This window comes from Stigmatopora nigra, chromosome 23, assembly GCF_051989575.1.
Source record: "Stigmatopora nigra isolate UIUO_SnigA chromosome 23, RoL_Snig_1.1, whole genome shotgun sequence".
NCBI classification, from domain to species: Eukaryota; Metazoa; Chordata; class Actinopteri; order Syngnathiformes; family Syngnathidae; genus Stigmatopora; species Stigmatopora nigra.
Window position 1 is genome coordinate 444,577 of NC_135530.1, and position 23,778 is coordinate 468,354.

Genomic DNA, 23,778 nt, shown 5'->3' on the forward strand with positions numbered 1-23,778 from the left:
AATCACTGTCAGTTTCATCATTTTGTGATCAATCATGGATTATTTTTAGCCTGCAACGCTTGCCTTGTAAAAAGACAGACCACCCATAAAAGAAATGACATGACACTGGCTTAAACACATTTTATTTTTAGGTGACAAAGGCAAACGTGTAACACTGAGTGAGACTCCTTTCACGTTAGAATCATTAACTCTTTGAGCTCGTAAATGTGTCATTTTGAACACTGCTTCCAATTTTACAACATGACCAGTCAGTCTCTTGTGAGGCTCTACAACTTTACAACTTCCTTTTCTTCTCCTTGAGGGGAAAATGCCACTCATTTCTTGCAAAAATTCAATGGATAAAATAGATCCGTACAAAAAAATAAAAAGTCCCTGATTCTGTGATGTACTTGTCGCTGGTCTTAAGGTCTCTGAGCCAGCCGACTCTTTCCCTCCTCTATTTCGGCCAGCTTGATGTGCGTGTACGACAAGATTCCCACCAGGGTGCAAAGAATCCCCAAAGCCTGAAGGAGTCACACGGCCGTCGTCAGTCGTTTGGAAGCAACTAAAACATTGTGACCGAGGGAAGGCTCACCTGGTTGAACGACAGCGGGTCCTGAAAAAGAACGTACCCGCCCACCAGTGTTAGGCAAAATTTGAAGTGGCCAAACATGTTGTAGCTGGCAAATTTGGAGTCAAGGACAAAAATTGAGCATGTCGCAAATGGACCACCACGTCTTTGGCTCATTGGATTGAACTGGGCTGCCCTAACTTAAGGATACGTAACAGCCGACGTGTTTCCGATGATCCAGTAGATGGACAGGTTGACCAGGAAGGCCACGACTCCGGAAAAAAACACAGTCAACTGGGGGGAGAAAAAAAAGAAAAAAGGACGCAAAGCACATTCAATACAAACAAAGGCCCAATGCGAGTCAGGCAGATAAAAGTAGCCCACCAGAGCTGGCAGAGACCAGGGTCCGAATATTCCCCCGTCACCCCCGAGCGGCTCGAAGAAGGGGATAATGATGAAGAGGAACCCTGATGATAGAGGAGCCTGGTAGTACAGGAGCTGCATGGAGTTCACCTGGAGCTCGTGTTGTTTTGCACCCACCCACTAAAAAAACGGAAAAGAGACAGATTGATAGGGGAAAAAGTCAAAGAATTGCACAGAGAAGACCCTTTCCGACATGAGTGACCTTTGACCTCATCCCCCTAACTTTTCGAACTGGAAGAATCTCTTGATTTGTTCTTAATTGACCTTAAAAGACGCCAAAAGGTGGCTCACCACTTGGTAGAGTGACGTCACCAGAACGCCCAAAGTGGCGAAAAGCGTCCCCGGCACGTTGAAACGCACGTCGTAGTAGGAATTGAGAATCACGCCCAAGGTGATGGGCACCTGCACGGGTTGGAAAGCAAAAACAAGCAAGATGAGTCGGGCGGTACAAAGTCGCCGTTCGGGGGACCGAGCGCGGCCAGGGGCGGAAACCTGACCAGGGTCAGTTGAATCTTGGTGGAGAAGGTCTTGTTGTAGAAGGCCGTCTGGATGAAGATGATGACGGGCGTGGTCATGGCTTTGGCCAGCTGGTACGTGCCCACCGAGTTGTTTTGCAGCGACAAGTTGGTGAAGGCCACGAAGCCGCAGAAGCTGAGCGCCAGCCAGCCGATGCGCCGCAGCGGCAGACGTTTGGGCGAGAACACGTCCATCTTCTGGCACCCGTACAGCCCCAGCCAGGTGACGGCAAAGTGGACCAGGGTCAGAGTCATGTTGGGGAAGCCGTAGTGCAGGTAGATCCACTTGTTGAGGAAGACGATGCAGATGGACGCCAGCAGGTTGGCCAACAGGCCCACCGCGAGGCGCCGGTTGCCGGGGAGGCTGAAGAACTTCTCGCCGGCCATCGCGCACGCGCCGCCGCCGCCGCCGCCTTTGCTCCTTCAAACTGTGGCAAGAATCGAGCGGCGCCCCCATTAGCTGCCATTGACGGCGACGAACGTCCTGTCCGTTTGGACTGGATCGTTCCATCGTCCTCAGTGGCGCTGAAACAGCATTCTTCAGTGCCAAACGCAATTTGGCCTGAGCATTCCCTCAAATAAGTAATCATTCTGGACAGGGTGAATGCACCATAATGTGCTCTCGAGATTTCATCAGAGTGACCTCCAATTAGCAAAGAATTCTGCCACGCAGCCGGAAAAGTTTCATTCTCTTACCTGAGGTGCTCATCTCCTGAGTGGGGGCTCTACTGGTCCTCGGACGGCTTCTCCGCGGGTCTGATTGCCAAATATGAGGAAAGTCAGACGTCTTTTTCCGGGGCAGTCGAAGCTGAAGACTCAGCCACCTTATTGCAACTTTTGACGCGGCGTAGTTGGACCCCAGAGCTCCCTGGAGCGAGACAAGTTTTCATTAAAAAGACGGCTTTGTATTGCCTATTTTTCCATTCTATAAGGGGGTTTACCTTCATTAGCGTCATCTACTGGTGTGGAGTGTGAACTCATATGGGGCCATGTAGGCTATTTGACCGGTTGTTGGCTAACGAGCCACTGCCATATTTAAACCCATCTTTTTTTTTCCCCACGAAGAAGAAGCTGTTGAACCTCGAGGAGCGGGAAGTGACACATTGCTAATATGGACTGGTAATAACATTGAACTTTATGTATCCCACAAAGCTTTTATCATTTTAACTTTCAGACCGTCTGTCGCCGCGTCACCCGTTAAGGTTTTGGTGAAACTGAAGGCTTGCGTAAACTTGTCAAGTTATGTGGAAACCTTACGCGGCTAAAGATGCTAACGCTGCCCCCCGTTCATAATAATAGGGGAAGCTAGAAAAGCTAACATTGTGAATATAGTATACTTTAATGGTTCGCGTATCTTCTGTTTCAGCGATTCAAAGTTCAGGGAGACTCAACTTTAGAGAATTAAAGTGCAGTCATGCATGTGGAGTTACCGGTGCATATTGTCACATAAAAGCTTGTTTGATACTAGATTTCCTATATTTTATTTGGGAAGCCATTTTGGCAAAAGTATGATCTTCTTGAAATACTTGTTTTCGAGCGAGTGTCAAAATGTTTCTGCTTCGTGTACTCATTTAGGGCGAGAGACGAGCTGCCGTCCCCGGTGGTCCGAGACGACTTTGTGACCGTTGCGGCGTGTCGAATGATGAAAGTTTCATGTATCCTGGTTCAGTGGCTTTTACGGCCTTCTAGCTTTCTTGTCCCCACGCTGGTTTTCCTGAGCGCGTGGCCTCAGTACCTTCGCCGGGCACCGGCAGTCCCATGCTTTCTGCAGTCACGCCGGCCATGTCAAGGAAGGGGGCCTCCTCGCTCTTCAGACAAGCAGGTAAGGCGCCAAAAGTTGGAACCATGGCGGTGGCTCTGAATGAGAAGGCCACGCTCTTTCCCCCCAGTCACTCCCGGGATTCCAGATATTTCCACCATTTTGGCATCCGGTGGCCGAACCCCTCGCTTTCCACGCACGCCCAAAAGCGCAATGGGCAGTCTGGTGAGAAAGCAAAAGAAGTGTTTGGGCTAATGGGCATGATGTGACGACGGCCTTGTCGCTGGTAGAATTTGGACGACAGCGGGTGGAGCAACAGCCCGCACGCCTCCCCCGCGACGCATCCGGAGAACACCACTTTCTTCACGGATGACGTGGGCCCTCTGGCTTCGGCCTTGCTGAAGGAAGACGACCCCGGAGAAGCCGGTGAGCCTCACAATCTCCACTCCAATTGACTTTCTCTCCGGTATTTTGCTTTGTGCGTCCGCAGCCGCGACCAGCCTTTTCCCAGAGTTCCTGGCGTCCTTTTTGAAGCACTCCTCCTCCGCCGTCTTCGACCTGCTGGAGGATTACCAAGCCCTCTGCCGAGATAAGGTGGCTAAGCTCCGCCTCTAGGCGCCCCACGCCAGTCGGGTGACTTTGTCCCGGCGTCTCAGGTGGAGGTGCTGCAGTCGGTGGCGCTCCGAGCGGGTCGGAGCAGCAAGACGGCGGGAGCGCTGTGGCTCCTGCAGCAGGAGTGCCACACCTGGAGACTGATCTCCTCCCTCTACAGGTGGACGGACGCTTTGTCTTTGACTGCGGCGGATCGGCGGCGCTCACCCTTATCTCCCTGTCTTTCTTCAGGGATCGAGTGCAGTTGGCGATGGAAGACGACATGGCGGTCGACGTGCCTGTGAGCCATTGTACACATTTCCACGGGAATTGAACTCCGTCGGATTGGGGAATTTGAAGAGACTTTTTTTCTCTGGTTACGCAGGCTCCGAACCAAAGTGAAAAAATAGCGGTGGAGCAGCTATTCCAACGCGACGCGGTCGTGCGTCAAAGTCAGGTAGCAAAGCGCTCGAGCCCGTCACGCACCCGTCACGCTCTCGTCACTGGCTGACGGATGACGACAACTTTTTACACCCAGCTGGTGGTGGATTGGCTGGAAAACATCGCCAAGGATCAGATGGCAGACTTTTCCGACAACATTGAGTATTACGCCAAAAATGTTTGCTGGTGAGTTGGCCGTCGGCTGCCAAACGTATGCCAGAGCGTGCATGTGATATTCCACACCATTTAAACACAGGGAGAACACATTGCACATGTTGAAGACGCAAACGCACAACGGCGATGGCTCCGCCTATCCGCTGGTTACGGAGTTGGTAAGGCACGTTACGGCCACGGTCGAGGATGGGCGCCCTTTTGAATGCTTTGAAATGCCTGGCGTCAGGACCCGGACGCGCCCTTGCGCCAGCGACGACCCCTGGCCGACCTGGACCAGGAAGACGACGTGCGCTTGCTCAAGACGCTGTTCACGCTCATCCGAGCCGGAATGATGGAGGAGGTAGTCCGGGGATGGATTGTGTGTGTGTGTGTGTGTCGGGGGGGGTTACTGAAGGTACTTTCAATCTCTTCTCATTCAGGCACAGAGGCTGTGCACGCGCTGCGGTCAGGCCTGGCGAGCGGCCACTCTGGAAGGCTGGAAGCTCTACCACGATCCCAACATTAACTCGGGTCCTCTTTCGTCTCTCGCCAACAAGTGGCCCTCTGCCGTTTCTTCAAGCTCACTTTAGACATGTTTGTCTCCCTCCACAGAAAGTGCGACCCTGCAGCCGGTGGAAGGAAACCCTCACCGAGGCATCTGGAAGGCCTGCAGTTGGAGGATGGCCGAGGAGGTTCGCCACCATCCCTCCTTTTGAACCGGCTCCTCGTGCAAATGGCTTGAAACTTGTTTGTTTGTTTTAGGAGCAGCTCAACAGATACGAGCGAGCCATCTACGCCAGCCTGACCGGAAACCTGAAGCCCGTAAGATGGCGTGGCCCACGGCTTCTAGTCGACGATGCAAGCGCGCTGAGGTGGTGTCGTGCCTTAGGTGTTAGCCGTGTGTGAATCGTGGGAGGACTGCGTGTGGGCCTACTTCAAAGTCATGGTGGACACGCTGGTGGAAAAGCACCTGATGTCGTCGGGGATGGCCCACCAAGAAGTGGAGAACCTGCCGCGGGAATACCTGGAAGCCAAGTAGGAAACGTGCCCGTGCGTGGAGTGGGGAACTTGTCCCTGAATGAGTCTCTTGTCTACTCAGCTGGATGATGGAAAAAGTCTTTGAGGAGCTGCAGGCATCCAATTCAAAGGTAACTTGGAGCCCCAGGTTGCTGCGGATGACGATAGAAGAGGCGTCGTCTTTTCTTGTGTCGTCGCTAGAGGGTGTTGGAAGAGACCAAAGAGCACCATCACCTCCTTCAGAAGTTCATTATCCTGGGAGACCTGGACGGTAAGCATTCCTTTTCCTCGTTCGTCCCGGGCCCCCCGTGAAACTTGTCTGAGCGCCAAATTTACTCTCAGGACTTCTGGACCAGTTTTCCAATTGGCTGGCGGCCTCCACGCCGCTCCCTTCACATCTGCTGCGCTTCATGAGTCACCTGGTGCTGTTTTTCCACTCCATGGGTTTAGCCCTGAAGGTACAGTGACCAAGGGGAAAAGCCTCGCTTCCCACTGGCAAATAAAGCGACCGGCCCGCAATCTCGTCCCGAAGGAGGACGTGCGCGTGGAGGTGCTGGAGGCCTACGTGAGCCTGCTGGTCCGGGAGAGGCGAACGGAGCTGGTGGCCAGCTACGTCAGCCAGCTGCCGGCCGACCTGGCCACCGCTCACTACGCCGCTTTTCTGGAGACGCTGGAGCAGCCCGAGCTCCGCCCCCGCTGCCTGCAACTCGCCACGGAGGCGGGTGAGAGCGCGACGTCTCCTCCGCTCCACATTGGGCAGATATTGAGGCCTTTGCGGTCGGTGTGTAGGTTTGGACGTGGCCGCCGTGACCAAACTGGTGGTGGAGACGGTGCGCAAAAGAGATGACGCCGACTTGACGCACCCCCGGCAAAATTTGGAGGCGGGAACCACAAAGGTTGGCTTTTCAAGTCACAAAGAGAGAAAGCGTGGGCCCCTGTACCTTACTACTGGCGTGCCACTCCCGCAGGAAGACCAAAATAAGATCGACGTCATGGACTGGCTCCTGTTCGACCCGGCCCATCGAGCCGAAGCCATGAAGCAGTCCAACGGCATCATGAGGAGATTTCTGGGTAGGATTTTAATTGCGCGTGGGCCGCACGGACATGGTGCCACCCACTGCTCCACCTTACCTACCCAGCTCTGGAGAAACACGACGCGGCCAAGGCGGTCTTCTCCAAGGTTCCCGAGGACTCCATGAAAGAAATCTACTCCCAGTGGTCCGGGGCGGCGGGCCAGACCTCGCCGTTGCCCGCCGAGGACGAGAACGCCATCAGAGAGCACCTGTGCATCAGAGCCTACCTGGTCTGGCAAAATGGCGTCCGTTGCTCTCGTTCCCCACTACAAATGTAAATGTGCTTCCAGGAAGCCCACCAAGCCTTCACCGAGTGGTTCGCTCACAGTCGAGCGGCTCCCCAAAAGCCCACGCCTTTGCCACAAGTCAAATTTACGGAGCGGGTGGCCAACGAGATGAAAGAAAAAGAGTACCAGGTAGGCACCGCCGAGCGCGTGACTCCTTTTCCGGCCGCTAAAAATTGTTTCTTCCGTCCGCCAGGCCGCGCTGGCCGCCTGGTCTAGCCGCCTGGACGCCCTGACCGAAGACGTGAAGGAAAGAATCTATAACGTGCTGCTGTTTGTGGACGGGGGCTGGATGGTGGACAACACGCAGCAGGTGGGCATAAGCCGAGGCGCGCCCCAAGCCATTGACTGACGCACGCCGATTTATGACGGGGAATGCTTTTTGCCAGGATTCGGAGCCGGACGCAGAGCGCGCCCACCAAATGTCGGCTCTGCGCTCGCTGTGTCTGCCCCGCCTGACATTTCTGCTGCTCAGCGTGCTGCAGAGCTCCGGCAGACACAAGGAGGCCCTCCGGCTCGCCGACATCGTCTCGTCCGACCATTATAAGCTCTACCAGGTGAGCCCCGGCCGGCTTCCCCCGGTGCGCTCAAAAGCTGATGCTGGCGTCTTGTATTCATTCAGGTGTTTTCCAAAGAGGAGCTGAGACGCTTCCTCCTCAAGTTGAGGGAGTCTTCGCTGGCGCTCTTGGACGAGGGACTCGACCCGCTGGGCTATGAGTTACCGCTGTGAAAATCCTCTTGTTGTCTCTGTTTGTACACTTGTTCTTCTAAATAAATTTTTAGAGTGGGGAAAAAAACTCTTTTCCTGCATTTGTGGCTTATTTGTGCCAGGAGAATCATTTGTACTGCAGCCAAAAGAAGTTTATTTGAGTGGATTAACTAATGATGAGGTAACTGCTCATACTATAGCTCCAAATCTTGGTGACGTGGGAAGTCGGTCAGGAGAAAACAAGGTGCTGGCTGATGAATACCTTTGAATTATAAGGGGAAATTGGATTATTTTACAGTACTATACAACACTAAGCCTACTTTTTTCTAAGTCTTGTGGCGCCAAAATGTGGTTGCAACTGTAGACTTTGGCCTCTAGGGGCGCTGTGGTGGACGTTAGCGTAACGCGAATGAGATTCTTCGAAAGGCGCTTAAATTGTTCCACCTGCCCTGTTAAGCCCCATATTGGCCTTCAGACGTGCATAGGACGAAACGGGTAGGGTTACTCATGGGACTCACGATAGTTCACGATATTATCGAATATTGTGATGTAATGTGCATGTAATAGATTGCATTTGACAAACCGGGCTTTTGTGCGTAGCAGGCCGCGGAGCCTCGGACTTTCTTGGCTGACCCAACGTAAAGCAACGTGAGTAGAGCATATGTTGCATGTGTTTTACTAAGGATGCAATATAGCCGTGCGGTAGCGGAAACTAACAAAACGTTTTGTGAAATGTATTCAGGCGAAATACATCAAGTTTCGACTCGGTCGGACTAGCCACCGTTAGCATAATGGACACTGCGTGTTGTCTCAGTGGGCCTCGTTTTCACTTTTTATCGGGTAGAGAACGCTCGGAGAGTCAACGTATGCATGTTTGAACGTTTAATGTGCCGAAAACAGCATTTTGTGACTTATTTGCATTTAGTAACTCTTAATGTTCCTTTTCTTCGACGCATTCGCAAAGCCAGGAACTCCTAATGCTCGTTACGTTCGACGCGTGCGCACACCTAGGAACTCTTCATTATTCGTTTCGTTCGACGCGTGCGCACACCTAGGAACTCATCATTGTTCGAGACGTGCGCAAAGCTAGGAACTCATTGTTCGTTTCGTTCTACGCATGCACGTAGCCGCGAGCGGGAAAACATGTCCGGGCATATCCCCTCTCGTCGATGACGCAGCGGATTAAGCAGGCCTCTGAAAGATGCTCGGAATTGACGCCGATAGAAGTCGAATATGAGTCAACTGAAAGGTAGTTGTCAAGTTACAAAGGTGCATTTCCGTTAAATCACAAAAAAAAACAAAAAAATCGTTGCGGCTACCGTTTACAGGAAAGGCCTGAAACTTTAGTAGATAACATGGGTGCCTTGGAGGCATGTTTTAGTGTATTCCGTGACACAAATGCGGCATTTGCCTCCGAAATAGAAAAGTAATATATTTTTTTCATCAATTAAGTTTTTGTTTAAATGATTTTCGACTGTAGTGTTTGCAAATCAATTGGTTGTGTTCCTTTACATTGGAAAAGTCGCCATTTTGTGCCTGTTATGGGGTTCACTGTTACTATAGAAAAAAAGGCAAATTTGTCCTGTTAGCCAGATAAATCAATTAGTTACTAGTTAGTTACTAGGCTTCATTGTTTCTATAGAAAAAAGGTAAATTTGTCCTGTTAGCCAGATAAATTAATTAGTTACTAGTTAGTTACGAGGGTTGGAATAGTGATGAGTCATAACAGACTAGTCCCGGCATGTCCATGTAAACAACTTGTATTATTTAATCAGCTGTTCCAACCCCACGCGTGCCACTGAGTCAGCTGGAACGGCTCTGATTGGCGGAGGAGACGTGACGGCATGACGGCGCCTACTCGCGCTCCAGTCTAGCCCTGACATGTCCTGGAGGCACTCACTATAAGAAGAGCCAGGGCTCCCCTGGCCCAGGCTCTCTGACTGCTCTGCACTTTTAACTCTTTGCACTATTCATTTGGGGACACTTTACACACAGATGCTTTTGGACTCTATTCTTTTTAATCATGGTATGGTCTTTCATTTGTATTTTTTTCACAATGGCTTTTGTGTATTTACAGGTATTTGGTCAAAATGGGATGGCGATGTCACTTCTGATGCGATACACTCAGAGCTTTTATTCAAAGCCTAGCTAAGCTTTAATCAATTTGCAGTTCAAACCAGTATTTAGTTTGCATTTGCGTTACAAAATGTAGACCGCAAGTTAACATGGAGCCATCAAGTCATTGGCCCCAAAAAAACAGATGACTTTAGGTGATAGAAGTGATGCAAAGTCGAGCTCACTTTTCTCGATGTCCTGCGTGTTTATGTGCAGATTGTTTCTACGCCAAGTAATGACAAGATGGAGCGCTCTGGTGACAGCAGACTTGTGAGTTGTTCAAAGACATTTCTGTTGAAAATATCAGTGAGGAGGCGCATCAACTTATTACTGGCCCTTTGCACTTTTTGTCTTGAGGTTCGTCCCACGCCGGACCTGGCCGCTTTGCTGAGACAAGCGGGCTGCACCAAAGATGTTCTGCCCATGAGAGAGGTAAGTGGGAAGGCCAAAAGAAGGGAAAAAAAGCCCACTTCCGCCCACTGAGGCGTCGCTAACGGCTTGTCCAATGCGCCGTCAGGTGACGTACTACCTGGGCAAGTACATCTTCCAGAAGCAGCTGTTCGACAAGCAACAGCAGCACATTGTTCATTGTGCTCAGGACCCGCTGGGAAACATCATGGGCGTGGAGAGCTTCTCTGTCAAAGAACCTCGGTGAGGCACGTTCGCCACCGCTCAGCACGTTGCCCGACCAACTCGGGCTCACCATTTTCCACCCCATCTCCGGGATAGGGATGTGTACGCCAAGCTCAACAAGAACTTTGTGACCGAGAGAAGCCAAGGCAGGGCATCCCGTTGAAACAAAAGTCCTCAATGGCCCCCACGCGCTTGTAACAATTGTTGTCCATCCTCTTCAGATTGGGCTGCCGCCTCTTCCAGTGCTTCCGCCTCTTCCAGTGCTTCCGGCAGCCAGGACCAGGCTGCGCAAGCTGAAGCTGAGCAGGTACCCCCCCCCAAAAAAAAACAAATGTGCTGAAAATGAAGCCAATTGACAGTTAACCCGAGGCCATCCGTCCCCTTATCTGACCTCACCTCAGGAACTGGCAGTGGAGCCCGTCACTTCTTCTGACAGCGGCAGACGCCGCCGCTGGAGCTCCAGGAACATTGGCGCCGGTCAGTTCGCCTCACTGCGTCCCGTGGAGAACGTGAGATTTAACACTAGCCCCACCCCCAGGTCCCTCCATCGATGTACCGGTTGATGACGACGACAACGATGAAGATGTGAAAAGGGGTCGCCCGGACAACTACTCTATTAGTTTTGATAGGAGCCACGCCTGGTACGTCATTGGTGGCTTAGACGCAACTGAGAGAGACGAGAGCCAGGCAGAGAACCATAGTCTTGTGAGTTGAAGAAAAACAAAAGGACAAACACACTGACCTGATTAGTTAGTACACACTGACATGGCACGCCATTCTCCACTTGCTTTTTGCAGGCGGGCACCCCGGAGGTGATCGTCAGCAGCAGCAGCAGCACCCTGGGCGAGGAATCGGACGACGACAACTTCAGCGTGGAATATGAGCTGCGATCCACCGATCCCGAAGACGACGAAGACGACGAGGACGACGATAGCTCCCTGTCCGCCGAGTCTGAGGTAGGGCCACGTGCAAGGGCCCGCCTGAATGGTGGGACAAAGCCATCTGAAGCTTCTGTCGCCGGCGCAAAAGGTCTGTGAGCTGACCATCCTAGAGGACGACTCCTTCGACGACGACACGGAGATCACCGAAGCCGTGAGTAGCGCAGGCGGCTCGGGCGGGGCCGACGCGCGCAACTGACTTGGCTGCCGCTCATCGGCAGGACTTTTGGCGCTGCCACGAGTGCGCCGATTCCACGCTGCCTCCCCCGACCAACTGCGTGCGCTGCTGGTGCCTGCGCCAGGATTGGCTGCGCCAGGCCTCTCTGAGCTCCGTGCGGGCGGATGTTCACGGTGGGTCCTCGGCTCCGCTGCCAAATGTGTGTGTGGCAAGGGGCACGAGAAATTGAATCATTTCCCTCCCTTAGCCGAAGGTCTTGACATCGAGGACGGCGTGGACATGCCGGATGGCAAGACGGTCAGCCGCGGCTCTCAGACCTCCCGCCCGTCCTCCTCCTGCAGCTCTGCCATCTCCCAGGAGAGAGCGTGGCCCGCAGATTCTGTGCCCCCGCCGGGGCGGGGCCTTCCGGCAGATATGCGCCTGCCCGAGTCGTGCCTGGAGCCTTGCCTGATCTGCCAGTCTCACCCCAAGAACGGCTGCATCGTCCACGGCAAGACGGGCCACATGATGTCGTGCTATGCCTGCGCCCGCAAGCTCAAGAAGCGCAACAAGCTGTGCCCCGTGTGCCGCGAGCCCATCGAGGCGGTGGTCCTCACCTACTTGGGCTGAACGCCCGGCAGCTAGGCCGCAAGGCCACTAGGTCCATTAGGACCGCTAGGTCCACTAGGGCCACTACCAGGTCCACCGGGACCGCTAGGCCGGCCGGCTGGCCGGCCACCATTGGGGGTCCCCTCCCCTTTGTCTCGTGACGAATTGTTCACGTTAAGTTCGCCTACCTCAGATGAGACGTGGCCCTTAGTTCCTTAGGGTCCGAATGTTCTTGAAGCCGTCGAGTGATGTTCTTGAAGCCGTCGAGTGCCCGTTGCACGCACTTTAAATACGTCGACAGGCAAGTTGAGTTGAGTTGAGTTCAGCAGCAATAAGCCGACCAAAGCAATTGTGCGCCTTCCTCTGTTTGCCCCAGAGTTTGGCAATGTTATTTATGTTCTGCACAAGTACACTTTGTTTGAAAAGTTCTACTCAGAGTTCTTATGTTTTATACGTTAAATAAATAAAAAAAACATGTTCGTGTTCGTTACATTTGCCTTTGCGTCTTGATTTGACAATCCTATTTTTTTGTCGTAAACTAGAGCAGAAAACCCAAATGAGCAGCGTTACGTGACGTCATAAAATCGCACCACCCCACTATCGAACATTCGAATTTTGACATTGTAAAAGATACTTTTGAAAAGCAATTAAGCCGCGTTTACTATAATAAGAGTATTAAATCACCTGCGTTTTACACATCCCAAAAACGGACATTTTATGAAATGCGAGAGAGCAAGACTATGTCTCATTCAAACACTTGTCACAATAAAATTAGTCTGAACATTTTATTTTTTTCACAAGTCTTATACAAGTTGAGAGTAGCGTAAAACAAAGTACAAAGGACGGCAAAAGATAATCAATTGACGTTTGTTCGCCACATCGCAGTTTACTCTATACGTCATCAAAACGCGCCCGTAACTTTAACAAACTTTGACATTTGGCAATACTACTATTATTAATAGGTTGAGTGGGATCTTCTGGGAAAGTATTGAAAGGTCTAGAACAAACACACATGATGACGCGTGGGTGGGTGCCCTTGTTTCATTTGTTAAAAGATGATCTCCCCACGTTGGGTTAGTCATACGAAACAGTTAGCCTGATTTCCGACTAACGATCAGATGAGTGGCCTTACGTGCTATGTGAACGCCATAACAAAAAAAAAACGAGGCGACGTGGCCGCTGGAAGGAAGTCGAGCAGGTTGATCCCTTGCTGCCTTCTCATTGGTAGCCAATGTGTTTTTTGGGAAGTGCTCCCTGATTGGTCACCAAAAGTCGTCGCACCTGTCGTGCCTGCCGAACTTTTGAAGGATGATGATCAAAAAGTGGACTGAGCACAAAGATTGAGGGAGGAAGTGGGGAAAGACTTGGCTCCGTTCGGCTCAGTTCGGCTCAAATGTCCCTAGCGGCAAGACACGGCGCCGCGATATATCGCAACTTGAGCAAAAGTTAACCAGGAGGCTACAACTCGCCAAACGTCTCCGCCATGGAGTCCGATGTGCAATGGAATGGTGGACATGTTTGGGAAGATGACATATGCGAACGTTCCGAGGACTTCTGCGGCTTCCAGCGGTGGATCGCCCCGGTCGAATACTCGCCTACTTTTCCTCCTCCTCCTCCTCCTGCTCCTCCTTCTCCGCCTATGCCCCTGTCTCCGGCGGGGGATCCCGACGAAATCGCCTCGCCGAGGACGTCCATCGTCGACTGCCTGCTGGTGGAGCTGTACGACACGTACGGTGGCAGGAGGAACGTGGACAGCTGGGACAGCTCCACCGAGGCGTCCGGACCGGAAGGCTTCCAAGGGCGCTGCAACGCCGGCTCCGGATTCCTGCAGGAGCTCCAAGAGAAACACACCAGGCGGCACCAAGTCAACTATCTGGCCCGCAAAGGTGAGCACTGTCACATCTGTTGCCCTTTGATTGCACTTTTTATTTTAAAACGATGATGCGCCAAAGTAGCTCGGGCGGGCAAAATGCACCGTCGCAGCACAAATTGCGAACCTTCACGTGCCGGTTTGGAGGATAACTAGATGGAAAGCACATCAACACTAAATTCCACCAGCGTCTGAATCTCCGCGCCGGCAGGGGGCGCTTCTCGGAGAGTTGGAATTGGTCTAAAAACACTGAAATCAGACATGAAGGGGGAAACGCTAATGAAAGCCTTGACAGCTTCTTTAAATGCCTGGGTGTTTGTCCAGAAGTCACGTGACTGCCCCCACCTCCTCCGGTCAAGTTAAACAATAGAAACACCCGCCATCGGACTTCCTGAGTTTCTGGCAGGCTCTTTTATCCGTCATCTCTGCCATTTGCCAGGTCCAAAGCGTATTATTATTATTATTCTTTTTTAATCAATCTGTCCGTAGGCCCCGAGGAACTGGTCGCCATCATCCAGGAGGTGAAATACCGCACGGGAGTCCAGTCGGCCAAGCTGATCCGCCAGTTGAGGCGGCGAGACCGGCTGGTGCACAAATTGCAGAAGAACTACGACATCATCACGGCTTGTCTGCAAGCCGTCTCGCAGAAACGACGTAAGAGAACGCCGGTCCTTGAGCGCCATTGGCGGCCATAATCGTTTGAACCGACCGGGACGGATCGCTGGGTCGAATGATTGGACGGAAATGGACGTGACCTCGATAGTTGGCGTCCATTCCAAATCCGTCTGAATTGACCTTTCCCCGTATGTTGTGGGTGGGAGGGAATAGGCCATGGTCACTCTGCCCTCTCATGTAGTAAACCTAGTCGACCACACGAGGGTGCCGTTAGCCAGCTAAAGTCCCATATCCCATTTGACGAGATGTGTTGAAAAAGTGGACAGTAATGGCCTCCTCCCTCGTAGTTCATTTTGCTTTTTGGCCCTATGGCGGTCGGTCGGTATAGCTGTCCATCATCGGGATCGAATCAATACGAACCGCTATTCGACGGGCTTGTGGACGTAGGTGAGCAGGTTGAAGGAAGTGATGCTCCTCCTCTTCCTGCATCCTTGTACTTCCTCCTGATGACGAGCACAAAAAAAGAGGAGGATGAGGAGGAAGAAGCGATGTTGAGCATCATCGGCAGCAGCAATACTGCTCATTTTGAAAGCCTTTCGCCGTTCCTAATGGCATTTTGAAAAAATGAAAGCAGACAGTCTCCTACCATGAGCTAGCTAGCTGAGTCTTTGGAGAATCACTATGCGACAGGAGCGCCTGGGGGCGTCTGCCGTCGCCGTCGCCGTCGCCGTCGCCGTCGCCACCGACGACGACGACGACGATTCGGCGGCCAGCAGGAGGCTCCGTACAGCCGGTTGGCAGCGACAGCGGCACCCGTCGGCGTCGGCTTCGGGCGGTGGGGTAGGCAACATCATCAGCAGCGTCCTGAGGAAACGAAACGGCATTTCCAGGAGCGCGCCCAGGCTTCTGTGCACGCTGGAGCCAGGTGACGTGCGCGCGACGGCCATTAGAATAGATGCTGCTGTGACGTCAGCATAAAAAAAAAACCCAAAACAGGGAGCTCCCGAATCGCTCGATCAGTATTTTGTCATCAGGGCTCAGAATGAAGTTACGCGACCGTAGTCAAGTGGGCGTGGCTTTCGCTCGACTTAATCCTCTTTCCAAGCAAGCGGATCAAGTCGATTGGAAAAATTAAAGCGGAATGGCGGACATTGGAACGCATGAGACCGATCCAGCAGGTTGTCCTCTTTTTGTTTGAAGGGATTTGATGACTTAGAAAGGATTGAATTGGAAGTGCTCGTCTTTTGATGGTCCAAACAAGTCCTAAAAATGATCCCCTTGATTGAAGTGTTGCTTTTGAACAGCGATGAATAAGCAATGACTGACAGTCAGTTGACGTTGGGATGCGTTTGTCTGCACAGGAGTGGACACCAGGCTGAAGTTCACCATTGAGCCTTCGGTTGGAAAGAACGGATTCCAGCAGGTTGGCCTCCTGCAAACTCGACACATGCTCGTATTTCTTTGCCTTTAAGCTACGTTATTTCAAAAGCCAGTCTGACAGTTTTTTGGTTTTTTGCACCACAGTGGTACGACGCCCTGAAAGCCGTGGCCAGACTTCCCACCGGCATTCCCAAGGAATGGAGAAAGCGGGTGAGTCGAGCGAGTCAACGCGTGGACGCCGACCCGTGCGCACGATTGAGCGACCGACGCACGTGCGCGCAGGTGTGGCTGACGCTGGCCGACCAGTACCTCCACAGCATCTCCATCGACTGGGACAAGACCCTCCGCTTCGCCTTCAACGAGCGCAGCAACCCGGACGACGACTCTCTGGGCGTCCAAATCGTCAAGGTGGTGCTTCGAGCGGGGCCAAGGTTGGGCCGGAACGCCTTCTCGACGGCGTCTTCTCGCGCAGGACCTGCACCGCACGGGCTGCAGTTCTTTCTGCGGCCAGGAGAGGGAGTTGGACCGAGTGGTTCTCAAGCGGGTTCTGCTGGCCTACGCCCGCTGGAATAAAACGGTGGGCTACTGCCAAGGATTCAACGTGCTGGCCGCGCTCATCCTGGTGGTGACGCAAGGGGACGAGAGCGACGCGCTGAAGGTGTGGGCGTCGTGCCTCTTCCCGTCAAGCCGCCGCCCCCCCGAACCCGGTTGACGTCCAGCTCTCATCCGCAGCTCATGATCTACCTGATCGACAAAGTCCTGCCAGAGAGCTACTTTGCCAACAACCTCCGCGCGTTGTCAGGTTTTGACACTTTTTTTGGTTTTACGGGGGGGACCTCGGTCGGTCGGTCGGTCGGGCGTCACCTGACCTCTATCCGGCCCTCTCTCGCAGTGGACATGGCGGTGTTCCGAGACCTGCTGCGCGTCAAGCTGCCCCGACTGTCCCGACACTTGCACCGCCTCCAGAAGGAGGCCAACAAGGAGGCGGGAGGTAGGACGTTCGGCGGTAACCAGCTTCTTTGGGCTCTTGTGACGGCCCCCTTTCCTTTCCGGCAGGCAACTACGAGCCGCCGCTCACCAACGTGTTCACCATGCAGTGGTTCCTCACCATGTTCGCCACCTGCTTGCCGGCGCCCGCCGTGCTGAAGATCTGGGACTCGGTCTTCTTCGAGGGCTCCGAGGTCTTGTTCCGAGTGGCTCTGGCCATCTGGGAAAGACTGGGCGAGTGAGTGAGAGACACGTGAGTGGCGCCGCTCTCCACGGCCATCTTGGAAACCGGGCGTCCGTCCGTCCGTCCGTTCCGTCCCGCCAGGAGGATTTTGTGCTGTCAGACGGCCGACGACTTCTACAGCACCATGGGTCGCCTCACCCGTGAGATGCTGGAGCGCCGCCTCGTCGATCCCGCCCGGCTCATGCAGGTTGGGACCGCTTGGGGCGAGATTAGCTCGGCTAGGGGACCCTTCCAAACGACCAACCAAATCTCTGGCATGCAGGAGGTTTACGGCATGGCGGCCTTCCCCTTCCCTCAGCTGGCCGAGCTGAGGGAAAAGTACACGTACAACATCACGCCCTTCCCCGCCTCGCTCAAGCTCAACGGAAGGTGAAAAAGTCAAGTGGGCCCACTCCAAAGTAGGAGCCGCGCTCACCGCTCTGCTCGCCTTTCCTCGCCAGCGGCTGGGAGAGCGACGACGAGGCGGCGCCCGACGACGACGCGGCGGCGATGGCGGCGGCGGTGCTCGGTTGTCTGGGGCCGCTCGGAGGTCTGCTGGCGCCGGAGATGCGGCGACACCAACAGCGGCTGAAAGGTGAGTCGTACACCGGAGGCCACGGACGATGGCCGCCACCGAGACCCACGACGCTTCCCCGCAGACGTGGCCGAGCTGAGCGCGGTCGGGGGCGGTGCCGGGCCGGAACACCGGGCGGCCGTCCACGGCGCGTCGATGGAGCGAACCAGCACGGACGTCCAAGCGCTCAAGAAGCAGTATGCCCGCATCAAGAGGCGGCAGCAGCAGCAGTCCACCAGGCTCTGCGTGCACGCAGGTGGGCTCCGGCCTCGGCTCCCGGAGCCCGGGCCCCTCGCTAACTATCTCCACGTCCCTCCAGACAAGTGTCCCGGCACCCGGGTCTCCCCGTCCCAACTCAACCCGTCCGGCGCCGTCATCAATCACCTGCTCCTGGGGCGGAAAGCCCGCGGGGCCCCATCCGTCTCCAGGGCTCGCGCCTCCCGCCATTCGGACGGAAGCGTGTCTTCCGCGGGCTCCCGGGAGGGCGCGGCGTCTCCCTGGCGAGCCCACGTGCGCGCCCAGCGGCAGAACGCGGCCCGAGCCCGGGCGGGCTCGGGGGAGTCGGCGGAGCCCCCGGACGAGGAGAGCGGCGGATCGGAAGCGGCCGACGGCGTCCCCTCCGAGCGCCACGCCCCGGCGGAGGTGGAAGATGTGCGCCTGGGTCTGGGCTCGACGGGCTTGGAAGACCCGGATTGGAGCCCGACTTTGGATTCCCGGCCCGTCCCTCTTCATTCTTCCACGGCACAAGAAGCGTCAAATTCGGAGGCGGAGGCAAGGTCCTGTTCTCCCGAATCTTCGTCCTTCTCGGAAAGGCGGTCGCACTCGGCGACGACGCGGCTGTCCCGGCCTCCTTCCGGCCCGACGTCTTCCTCCCCGGCGGTGAAAGCTCAAATGTTCTCGCCCTTCCCGTGCGTGAAGCTGCCCAGGAAGTCGGCGGCGGCTCGAAGCCTGGGCCTGTACGGCCCCTCCTCCAGGACGCCCGCCGTCAGCTTCCCCCAGCTCGGCCGCCATCTTACCGGAACCCCCAGGAGACGTTGAGAACACGTGGCCTCTTCCGAGGCGGGGGAGCCGCTCTCCGGCCCGCCAAAGTGAAGCCGGTTCCCGTGAAGACACGGACGTTTTTTGTCTGGAAGCCCAATGGGATGGCGGCGGTTCATCGCCGCAAGGAATGTACGTACACACGCAAATAAAAGGTGAACTCGGAAGATGTTTGTGTGGACAATTTCAGACTTTTAAAATACTATTAAAGTAAGTGGACTCAAGTTGGATCTTGGGCCGCCGCATTCACGTGGGATTGACGAAGGAGAAGTTGCGGAAGCAAGTCTGATCCACGCTGTTGATGAGCGTCCGGTCGGCGCGGGACAGGCGCGGCGTCTCGTCGGTGAACTCTCTGTCGAAATTGCCGCAGTCGCCGGGGGACGTCTGCCAGGGAGGGAGGAGGGCTTTTTGGTCAAATGGTCGCGAGCCGGCTATTTCCATTTAGCGCTCTTAGGCTACCGTCTCCCGGTCCAAACCAATCGCTCGCCTAATTAGCAGGTGTCGTCGTCAACCTACCACGGTGGGTTTAAAGGGAGGCGCCACCTTCCGCTGTTCCAGAGCCTTCCAGTCGGTGGCGATAAAGAAGCCGTGCAAGCGGATGCTTCCCTTGACACCGAGTCGCTCTTCGGGCTCTCTGACGAAGAGCCGGATCAGGATGTCCTTGGCTTGCGGGGTCAGCCAGCGGGGGTAGGCGGGGTCGTCGGTGCGGATCGACTGAAAGAGCTCCTCCTCGTCTCGCCCGCGGAAGGGCGAGTGGCCCACCAGCATCTCGTAGAGCAGGACGCCGAAGGACCACCAGTCCACCGAGCTGTTGTACTTTTGCCCTAACAGGATCTGAAGACGAGTCCGTCAGGGTTAGGGGTCGCCGGGCCCCCGGATCTTGGCGAACTCTGTCACCTCGGGGGCGATGTAGTCGGGCGTCCCGCAGAAGGTGGACGTCCTGGACTCCTCCCATATGTGCTCCTTGCACATGCCAAAGTCGGCGATCTTGACGTGTCCCTCGCCGTCCAGCAAGACGTTGTCCAACTTCAGGTCCCTTCAAAGTGGGGGGGCGAATGAGGTGAGAAATCCTTCTCCCGAGAGCTTGGTCTCATACCGGTAGATGATTCCTCTGGAGTGGAGGAACTGAAGGCCGCAGATGATCTCGGCCGCGTAGAAGCTGCGGGAGGAGAGCGAGTCGCGGGCCGGCTTCCCGGGAGACGCTCCCGGACGGGGGGAGGACTTACGTGGATCTGTGCAGGTCAAACTTGTGGCACTTTTGGATGTGGAACATCAGATCTCCCCCGTCCAGGTACTCCATCACGAAGAACAGGTTCTCCTGGAAGGGAGAGCGGGGGGAGGACCAGTCTGGACCTTGGCGCCTGGCTGGAGCACCAGTGGCATTACCTGGGTCTGGAAGGTGCAGTGCAGGTGGGTGAGGAAGGGGTTGTCCCAGGCTAACGAGAGGACCCTCCTCTCCACCATGGTGCACTCCACGTCGTCGTCCATCAGAACCACGTCTTTCTTCAAAGCCTTGATGGCAAAGAACTTGGCGCTCGTTTTAAGTTGGGCTAAAAACACCTGGCAAAAACAACCGGCCATGTCATGTTATGCCATGTCCGGCGACCGATCCCGCGACCAATCCCAAAACCAATTCCGCGACCGAGCCGACGACCAAACCGGCGACCAATCATACGACCAAACCGACGACCAATCCGGCGACCAATCCCGCGACCAATCCCGCGACCAATCCGGCGACCAATCCCGCGACCAATCCAGGCGACCGGTCTGGCGACCTCACCTTCCCAAAGCTGCCCTTGCCCAGCGTCTTGTGCAAGACAAAGTCGTCCAAAGAGAACTTGGGCAAATGGCGTCGGGGCAAACGGCAAAGATCTTCCTCCTCCTGGGCCGCCGACCCCGCCTTTGACTCCGCCGCTGCCGGTCCTCCCCAGGAAACGCCTTTGACGGGGGACATGGCCCTTCCCGGCCGCTGGACGGCGACGGGGCCCTCCCGACGGACCACCGGCGTCTCCCCGGCGCCCCTGACCTAGACGGCGACGGAGGACGGCGCCCCGTGAGCGCCGGGCGGCGGCGGCCCGAGCGGGGCGTGCCGGGCTTGGCCCACCTGCTGCGTGCTCTCGATGACGGCCAAGGCTTCGGCCATCAGCTTCTGGTTGATTCCGCACAGGTTGGCCACCTTCTCCTGGCACTTGTGGTGGACGTTCATGGCGCACTCTACGCGGCCGGCAGCCAGCCATCAAAGGTGGAGAAAATGAGGGCGGGTGGCGGGCTTTGGGCGGAGAAAATGAGGGCGGGCGGCGGGCGCTCGGCGTTCCCTCTCACCCTCACATTTCAGCCCCTGCTTGGCCAGCCCCCACAAGAGGGTCCCGCAGTGTTGGCAGAAGGTGGGACTCTTGTAGTTGTGCACTTTGAAGCGGTGCGGCATGTCGATCTTGAAGCGCTCCTTGTGGATCTGCCGCGTGAGAGGTCAGCGTCCTCCCTCCCCGACCTCATGGTCAACGCCGGCGCTCACCCTGGTTTCCTTGCTGTCGACGGCCGATCCCGCGCACTTTGCGATGACCTTGTCGATGCACTTCTTGTGGATGGCCGCGTTGCACTCTGCGGGGAGCGCCGGGGAGCCGTCAGACGGGCCACGGCGCCGTGCGCCGTCGAGGGGGCGGGACACTCACGTCCGCATTGGTAACCTTGCTTGTTAAGACCCCTGCCGGCCGGGAAACGCAGCCGTTAAAGGACGGACGGATGGATGAAAAAGCGAGTCGGCGGGTGGGCGCACCAGACAAACTCTTTGCAGACGGAGCAGAAGGTGGGCTGCGGGAAGAAAGTGGCGCTGAACTCGTGACCCTTGACCAGGTGGATCTTGGCCTGTTTGAAGGCGCCGCGACGCTGACGCAGGCCGAACAGACCCTCGCGCTCGCCGTGGTCGTCTGCCTTGCCCGCCGCCGCCGCATCTGCGACCAGAGACCACCGTGGCCATTTTTGGCCTCCCAGATCAAAACGAAGAGTCGAGCAAAAAAGAAAAAAAAGTAGTCTTTCTTCCAACCACTAAATCATTTATTCATCCACGGCGGCCAGTGGAAACCCCGAGGGAGCGGCGCCCTTTTCCAGCGTGGCCCTACCACCTGTCATTCTATTTATAAAAAGCAAAACACCACGAGGGCGCTTCCCTACCGTCTGTCACCAAACGTGTCTACAATTTGGAAAAAAACGTCATTTGCAATGTCAAGCCACTCACCGCTGATCTCCAGGAAATACTTGGCCTCCATCCGCATGCGTCCCTGCGGCTTTAACTCCAACTGAGACCAGAGAGAAAAGACAGGACGTGCCGGAGCGGCGGCGCCGGGGAGCGTTTGGCGCGCGGCGTGGACGCACCCACATCTCCAACTTGCCGCCGTCCTTCTTACAGCGGGCGGCCAAGGCGTCCAGGCAAAGCACGGCCTCCGACTTGAGCTGGGCCGTGCGGTCCTTCACCACCACCTGCATGACGCGCCCCGGGTGCACGTGCGCGTCGAAGCTGCTGCTCCACGGGGGGTACATGGTGGGCTTCTTTTGCTTGTACACCTGGCCCTTTTCTGCGGGAAATTCACAAAAGGTGAGGAAATGAGACGGCTTTTGGCCTTTCACGCTCCCCCCACCTGTTTGGAAGGCCTCCTTCATGTAGACGGCGCAGTAAGGTTGGAGCACCTCCTCCTGGTACTCCAGGCCTGGCTCCATCTCAAAGTTGGAGAAGCCCATGCGTAGGAAGGGGGACATGGCGCCCGCCGGAGCTGCCGCGAATCCTGCCGGGCAATGACGGATGGTCTGAATGAGGAGGAAGAGGAGGAGGAGCAGTAGAGGGAGAGGAGGTCGGCCTCCAAACACATCACCGCCAATGAGGAGCTTTTTCCAGTCTTCCCGCCCCGACTCGTCTCTGGCCAATTTTAGACATTAGATCTGGACAAAAGCCCCCCCAAAACGTGCCTTTTGGCCACAAACCGGCCACTAAGTCCGGCGCAAGTGCCGCTATTTGTGCTATCTGAGGAATACCGCCATGCGCCCGCGAGGAGTGTTGGAGGCCAAGAATAGAGCTGAAATAGGAAACGCACGCCGGGAACATTGGTCTTGGCACGGGAGGAAAAGCCGGCGGGTGGGCTTAGGATAGGGTAGGATTAGAAAGGCGTCCATATAAAGAGCAGACTCGGACTTGGGGAGAAGATGCTGCTGCAGAGCAAAGGACGACGTACGTGAAAGTGGAAGATTGTAGTAGTAGGAAGTGGGCCGTCTTCACATCCATTTTAGTAAATGTTGAGCGTGGCAGCACAACTTCCTGTTGCCTCTGCAGGCATCTCACTTCCTCTCTGGCGACCCGTCAACTCAACAATTCCGAGCGCCCGTGGTCGACTCGTCGAACGAGCGCCTCGGAGACCTTTAAGCGGACTTTCGGGAGAGCCCGCCCGCCCATTGAATAGGATATCGGCTCAAAGAGCAAATATTTAGTCCGCTTTTGTCGTTTGGCTTCAGTCCGCCATTACGATTGTTATAAGAGTAAAGCTTATATCCGATAAAAATGAAGCCGAGCATTGTGATGAATGAATGGGGTGGAAGAGAAAAAGAAACATACCTGAAGATGAATGGCGGCAGGCAAAGCAAATTGACTTTGCTGTGGTCTGACAGTGACTGACAGTGAGTGACACACGTCACTCTTGAGCCCGTGTTGCGTTCACGCACAGAAATCACATGACAGGATGTCAATTTGAAATTTGGTCGCTTGCTGTACAGTGCCAATCATCTTAGTAGTATTTCCATGTTTATGTCATCTGATCCTGCAAAATGGCTCTTTAATACAACTACTAGATTGTAGTTTGCATTGTTTTAAAATGTACTCGAGCTAGTTTTTAAGTCATAGCCGGCCACTCGACGAATGGACATGGCAAACGATAGTGTAGAAAGAAATACTAAAATGAAGGCAAGTAACAACTGGAGATTTTTTTACTGACCACAGGAGAGCAGTGTCTGCTAGCTTGCAGCCACTCTCCAATGTCGAATAATCTTGCTGTATAGTACATGCTATTCATGAGGTGGTATTAAATGTAAATGAGATTTTGGTTTGATATCACCTTTGACTTTGGTTTGCAGCCTTTATTTAAT

General features: G+C 54.9%; 5 protein-coding genes and 1 long non-coding RNA gene across 15 annotated transcripts; 3 read left to right on the top strand and 3 right to left on the bottom strand.

The window, feature by feature from the left end:
• Positions 1-105: 105 nt before the first annotated feature.
• slc35e3 (solute carrier family 35 member E3) lies at positions 106-2,530 on the bottom strand. Its single transcript, XM_077709900.1, has 8 exons — positions 2,430-2,530; positions 2,185-2,356; positions 1,471-1,916; positions 1,265-1,375; positions 935-1,093; positions 762-844; positions 575-659; positions 106-503 (listed from the first exon to the last, which is right to left on the bottom strand). Exons 3-8 carry the CDS (start codon positions 1,873-1,875, stop codon positions 402-404), a joined length of 945 nt encoding a protein of 314 aa, XP_077566026.1. The 5' UTR covers positions 1,876-1,916; positions 2,185-2,356; positions 2,430-2,530; the 3' UTR covers positions 106-401.
• Positions 2,459-7,603, top strand: nup107 (nucleoporin 107). Its single transcript, XM_077709899.1, has 27 exons — positions 2,459-2,607; positions 3,064-3,143; positions 3,221-3,310; positions 3,378-3,472; positions 3,538-3,673; positions 3,738-3,841; positions 3,904-4,019; positions 4,091-4,139; positions 4,224-4,295; positions 4,377-4,465; positions 4,536-4,611; positions 4,680-4,793; positions 4,873-4,963; positions 5,045-5,124; positions 5,195-5,254; positions 5,322-5,467; positions 5,532-5,580; positions 5,651-5,720; positions 5,792-5,907; positions 5,982-6,171; positions 6,239-6,345; positions 6,418-6,520; positions 6,589-6,752; positions 6,813-6,938; positions 7,003-7,119; positions 7,196-7,363; positions 7,429-7,603. Exons 1-27 carry the CDS (start codon positions 2,600-2,602, stop codon positions 7,534-7,536), a joined length of 2,724 nt encoding a protein of 907 aa, XP_077566025.1. The 5' UTR covers positions 2,459-2,599; the 3' UTR covers positions 7,537-7,603.
• Positions 7,604-7,883: 280 nt separating this feature from the next.
• mdm2 (MDM2 proto-oncogene) lies at positions 7,884-12,457 on the top strand. Of its 7 annotated transcripts, none has more exons than XM_077709978.1 (13): positions 7,884-8,010; positions 8,116-8,163; positions 9,847-9,900; positions 9,988-10,062; positions 10,148-10,281; positions 10,360-10,409; positions 10,485-10,570; positions 10,665-10,740; positions 10,802-10,968; positions 11,061-11,219; positions 11,293-11,355; positions 11,423-11,552; positions 11,627-12,457. In XM_077709978.1, the coding sequence occupies exons 3-13, from the start codon at positions 9,874-9,876 to the stop codon at positions 11,986-11,988; spliced, it is 1,329 nt and encodes a 442-aa protein (XP_077566104.1). In that variant the 5' UTR covers positions 7,884-8,010; positions 8,116-8,163; positions 9,847-9,873; the 3' UTR covers positions 11,989-12,457. The 7 variants fall into 7 exon arrangements, with proteins under 7 accessions (XP_077566104.1, XP_077566105.1, XP_077566103.1 ...); XM_077709979.1 differs by having other exon boundaries at positions 7,911-8,010; positions 8,119-8,163; XM_077709977.1 differs by having other exon boundaries at positions 7,911-8,163.
• A 281-nt stretch (positions 12,458-12,738) lies between these two features.
• On the bottom strand, positions 12,739-15,514 carry LOC144181371 (uncharacterized). Its single transcript, XR_013324666.1, has 2 exons — positions 15,099-15,514; positions 12,739-14,955 (listed from the first exon to the last, which is right to left on the bottom strand). It is a non-coding gene; the product is annotated as an uncharacterized LOC144181371 (long non-coding RNA).
• tbc1d30 (TBC1 domain family, member 30) lies at positions 12,928-18,878 on the top strand. Of its 3 annotated transcripts, XM_077709763.1 has the most exons (14): positions 12,928-13,853; positions 14,327-14,491; positions 15,814-15,875; positions 15,977-16,042; positions 16,115-16,240; positions 16,305-16,490; positions 16,565-16,634; positions 16,725-16,823; positions 16,889-17,057; positions 17,145-17,250; positions 17,326-17,432; positions 17,504-17,637; positions 17,702-17,872; positions 17,936-18,878. In XM_077709763.1, the coding sequence occupies exons 1-14, from the start codon at positions 13,451-13,453 to the stop codon at positions 18,652-18,654; spliced, it is 2,583 nt and encodes an 860-aa protein (XP_077565889.1). In that variant the 5' UTR covers positions 12,928-13,450; the 3' UTR covers positions 18,655-18,878. The 3 variants fall into 3 exon arrangements, with proteins under 3 accessions (XP_077565889.1, XP_077565890.1, XP_077565891.1); XM_077709764.1 differs by lacking the exons at positions 12,928-13,853; positions 14,327-14,491 and adding an exon at positions 14,789-15,377; XM_077709765.1 differs by lacking the exons at positions 12,928-13,853; positions 14,327-14,491 and adding an exon at positions 15,277-15,630.
• prkcq (protein kinase C, theta) lies at positions 18,788-23,620 on the bottom strand. 2 transcript variants are annotated; one of them, XM_077709768.1, is made up of 16 exons: positions 23,252-23,620; positions 22,287-22,430; positions 22,024-22,223; positions 21,887-21,947; positions 21,428-21,602; positions 21,324-21,355; positions 21,167-21,252; positions 20,977-21,106; positions 20,759-20,868; positions 20,435-20,680; positions 20,041-20,214; positions 19,881-19,972; positions 19,751-19,813; positions 19,552-19,690; positions 19,171-19,488; positions 18,788-19,038 (listed from the first exon to the last, which is right to left on the bottom strand). In XM_077709768.1, the coding sequence occupies exons 2-16, from the start codon at positions 22,402-22,404 to the stop codon at positions 18,901-18,903; spliced, it is 2,082 nt and encodes a 693-aa protein (XP_077565894.1). In that variant the 5' UTR covers positions 22,405-22,430; positions 23,252-23,620; the 3' UTR covers positions 18,788-18,900. The 2 variants fall into 2 exon arrangements, with proteins under 2 accessions (XP_077565894.1, XP_077565895.1); XM_077709769.1 differs by having other exon boundaries at positions 22,287-22,452.
• Between the last annotated feature and the right edge of the window lie 158 nt (positions 23,621-23,778).

Coding starts and splice junctions, on each gene's coding strand:
- prkcq (XM_077709768.1), bottom strand. CDS start 22,404: ATGTCCCCCTTCCTACGCATGGGCTTCTCCAACTTTGAGATGGAGCCA. Junction 19,814..19,880: donor TTTGACCTGCACAGATCCAC/GTAAGTCCTCCC, acceptor CTCCTCCCGCAG/CTTCTACGCGGCCGAGATCA. Junction 19,691..19,750: donor TCCAGAGGAATCATCTACCG/GTATGAGACCAA, acceptor CCCACTTTGAAG/GGACCTGAAGTTGGACAACG.
- slc35e3 (XM_077709900.1), bottom strand. CDS start 1,875: ATGGCCGGCGAGAAGTTCTTCAGCCTCCCCGGCAACCGGCGCCTCGCG. Junction 1,094..1,264: donor TGACGTCACTCTACCAAGTG/GTGAGCCACCTT, acceptor CCGTTTTTTTAG/TGGGTGGGTGCAAAACAACA. Junction 504..574: donor ACCCGCTGTCGTTCAACCAG/GTGAGCCTTCCC, acceptor TGACTCCTTCAG/GCTTTGGGGATTCTTTGCAC.
- nup107 (XM_077709899.1), top strand. Junction 3,144..3,220: donor TCGAATGATGAAAGTTTCAT/GTATCCTGGTTC, acceptor GCGTGGCCTCAG/TACCTTCGCCGGGCACCGGC. Junction 7,120..7,195: donor TGGTGGACAACACGCAGCAG/GTGGGCATAAGC, acceptor GCTTTTTGCCAG/GATTCGGAGCCGGACGCAGA.
- mdm2 (XM_077709976.1), top strand. Junction 10,741..10,801: donor CTCCAGGAACATTGGCGCCG/GTCAGTTCGCCT, acceptor CCCCACCCCCAG/GTCCCTCCATCGATGTACCG. Junction 11,356..11,422: donor ACACGGAGATCACCGAAGCC/GTGAGTAGCGCA, acceptor GCTCATCGGCAG/GACTTTTGGCGCTGCCACGA.
- tbc1d30 (XM_077709763.1), top strand. CDS start 13,451: ATGGAGTCCGATGTGCAATGGAATGGTGGACATGTTTGGGAAGATGAC. Junction 15,876..15,976: donor GAAAGAACGGATTCCAGCAG/GTTGGCCTCCTG, acceptor TTTGCACCACAG/TGGTACGACGCCCTGAAAGC. Junction 17,058..17,144: donor ATCTGGGAAAGACTGGGCGA/GTGAGTGAGAGA, acceptor CCGTCCCGCCAG/GAGGATTTTGTGCTGTCAGA.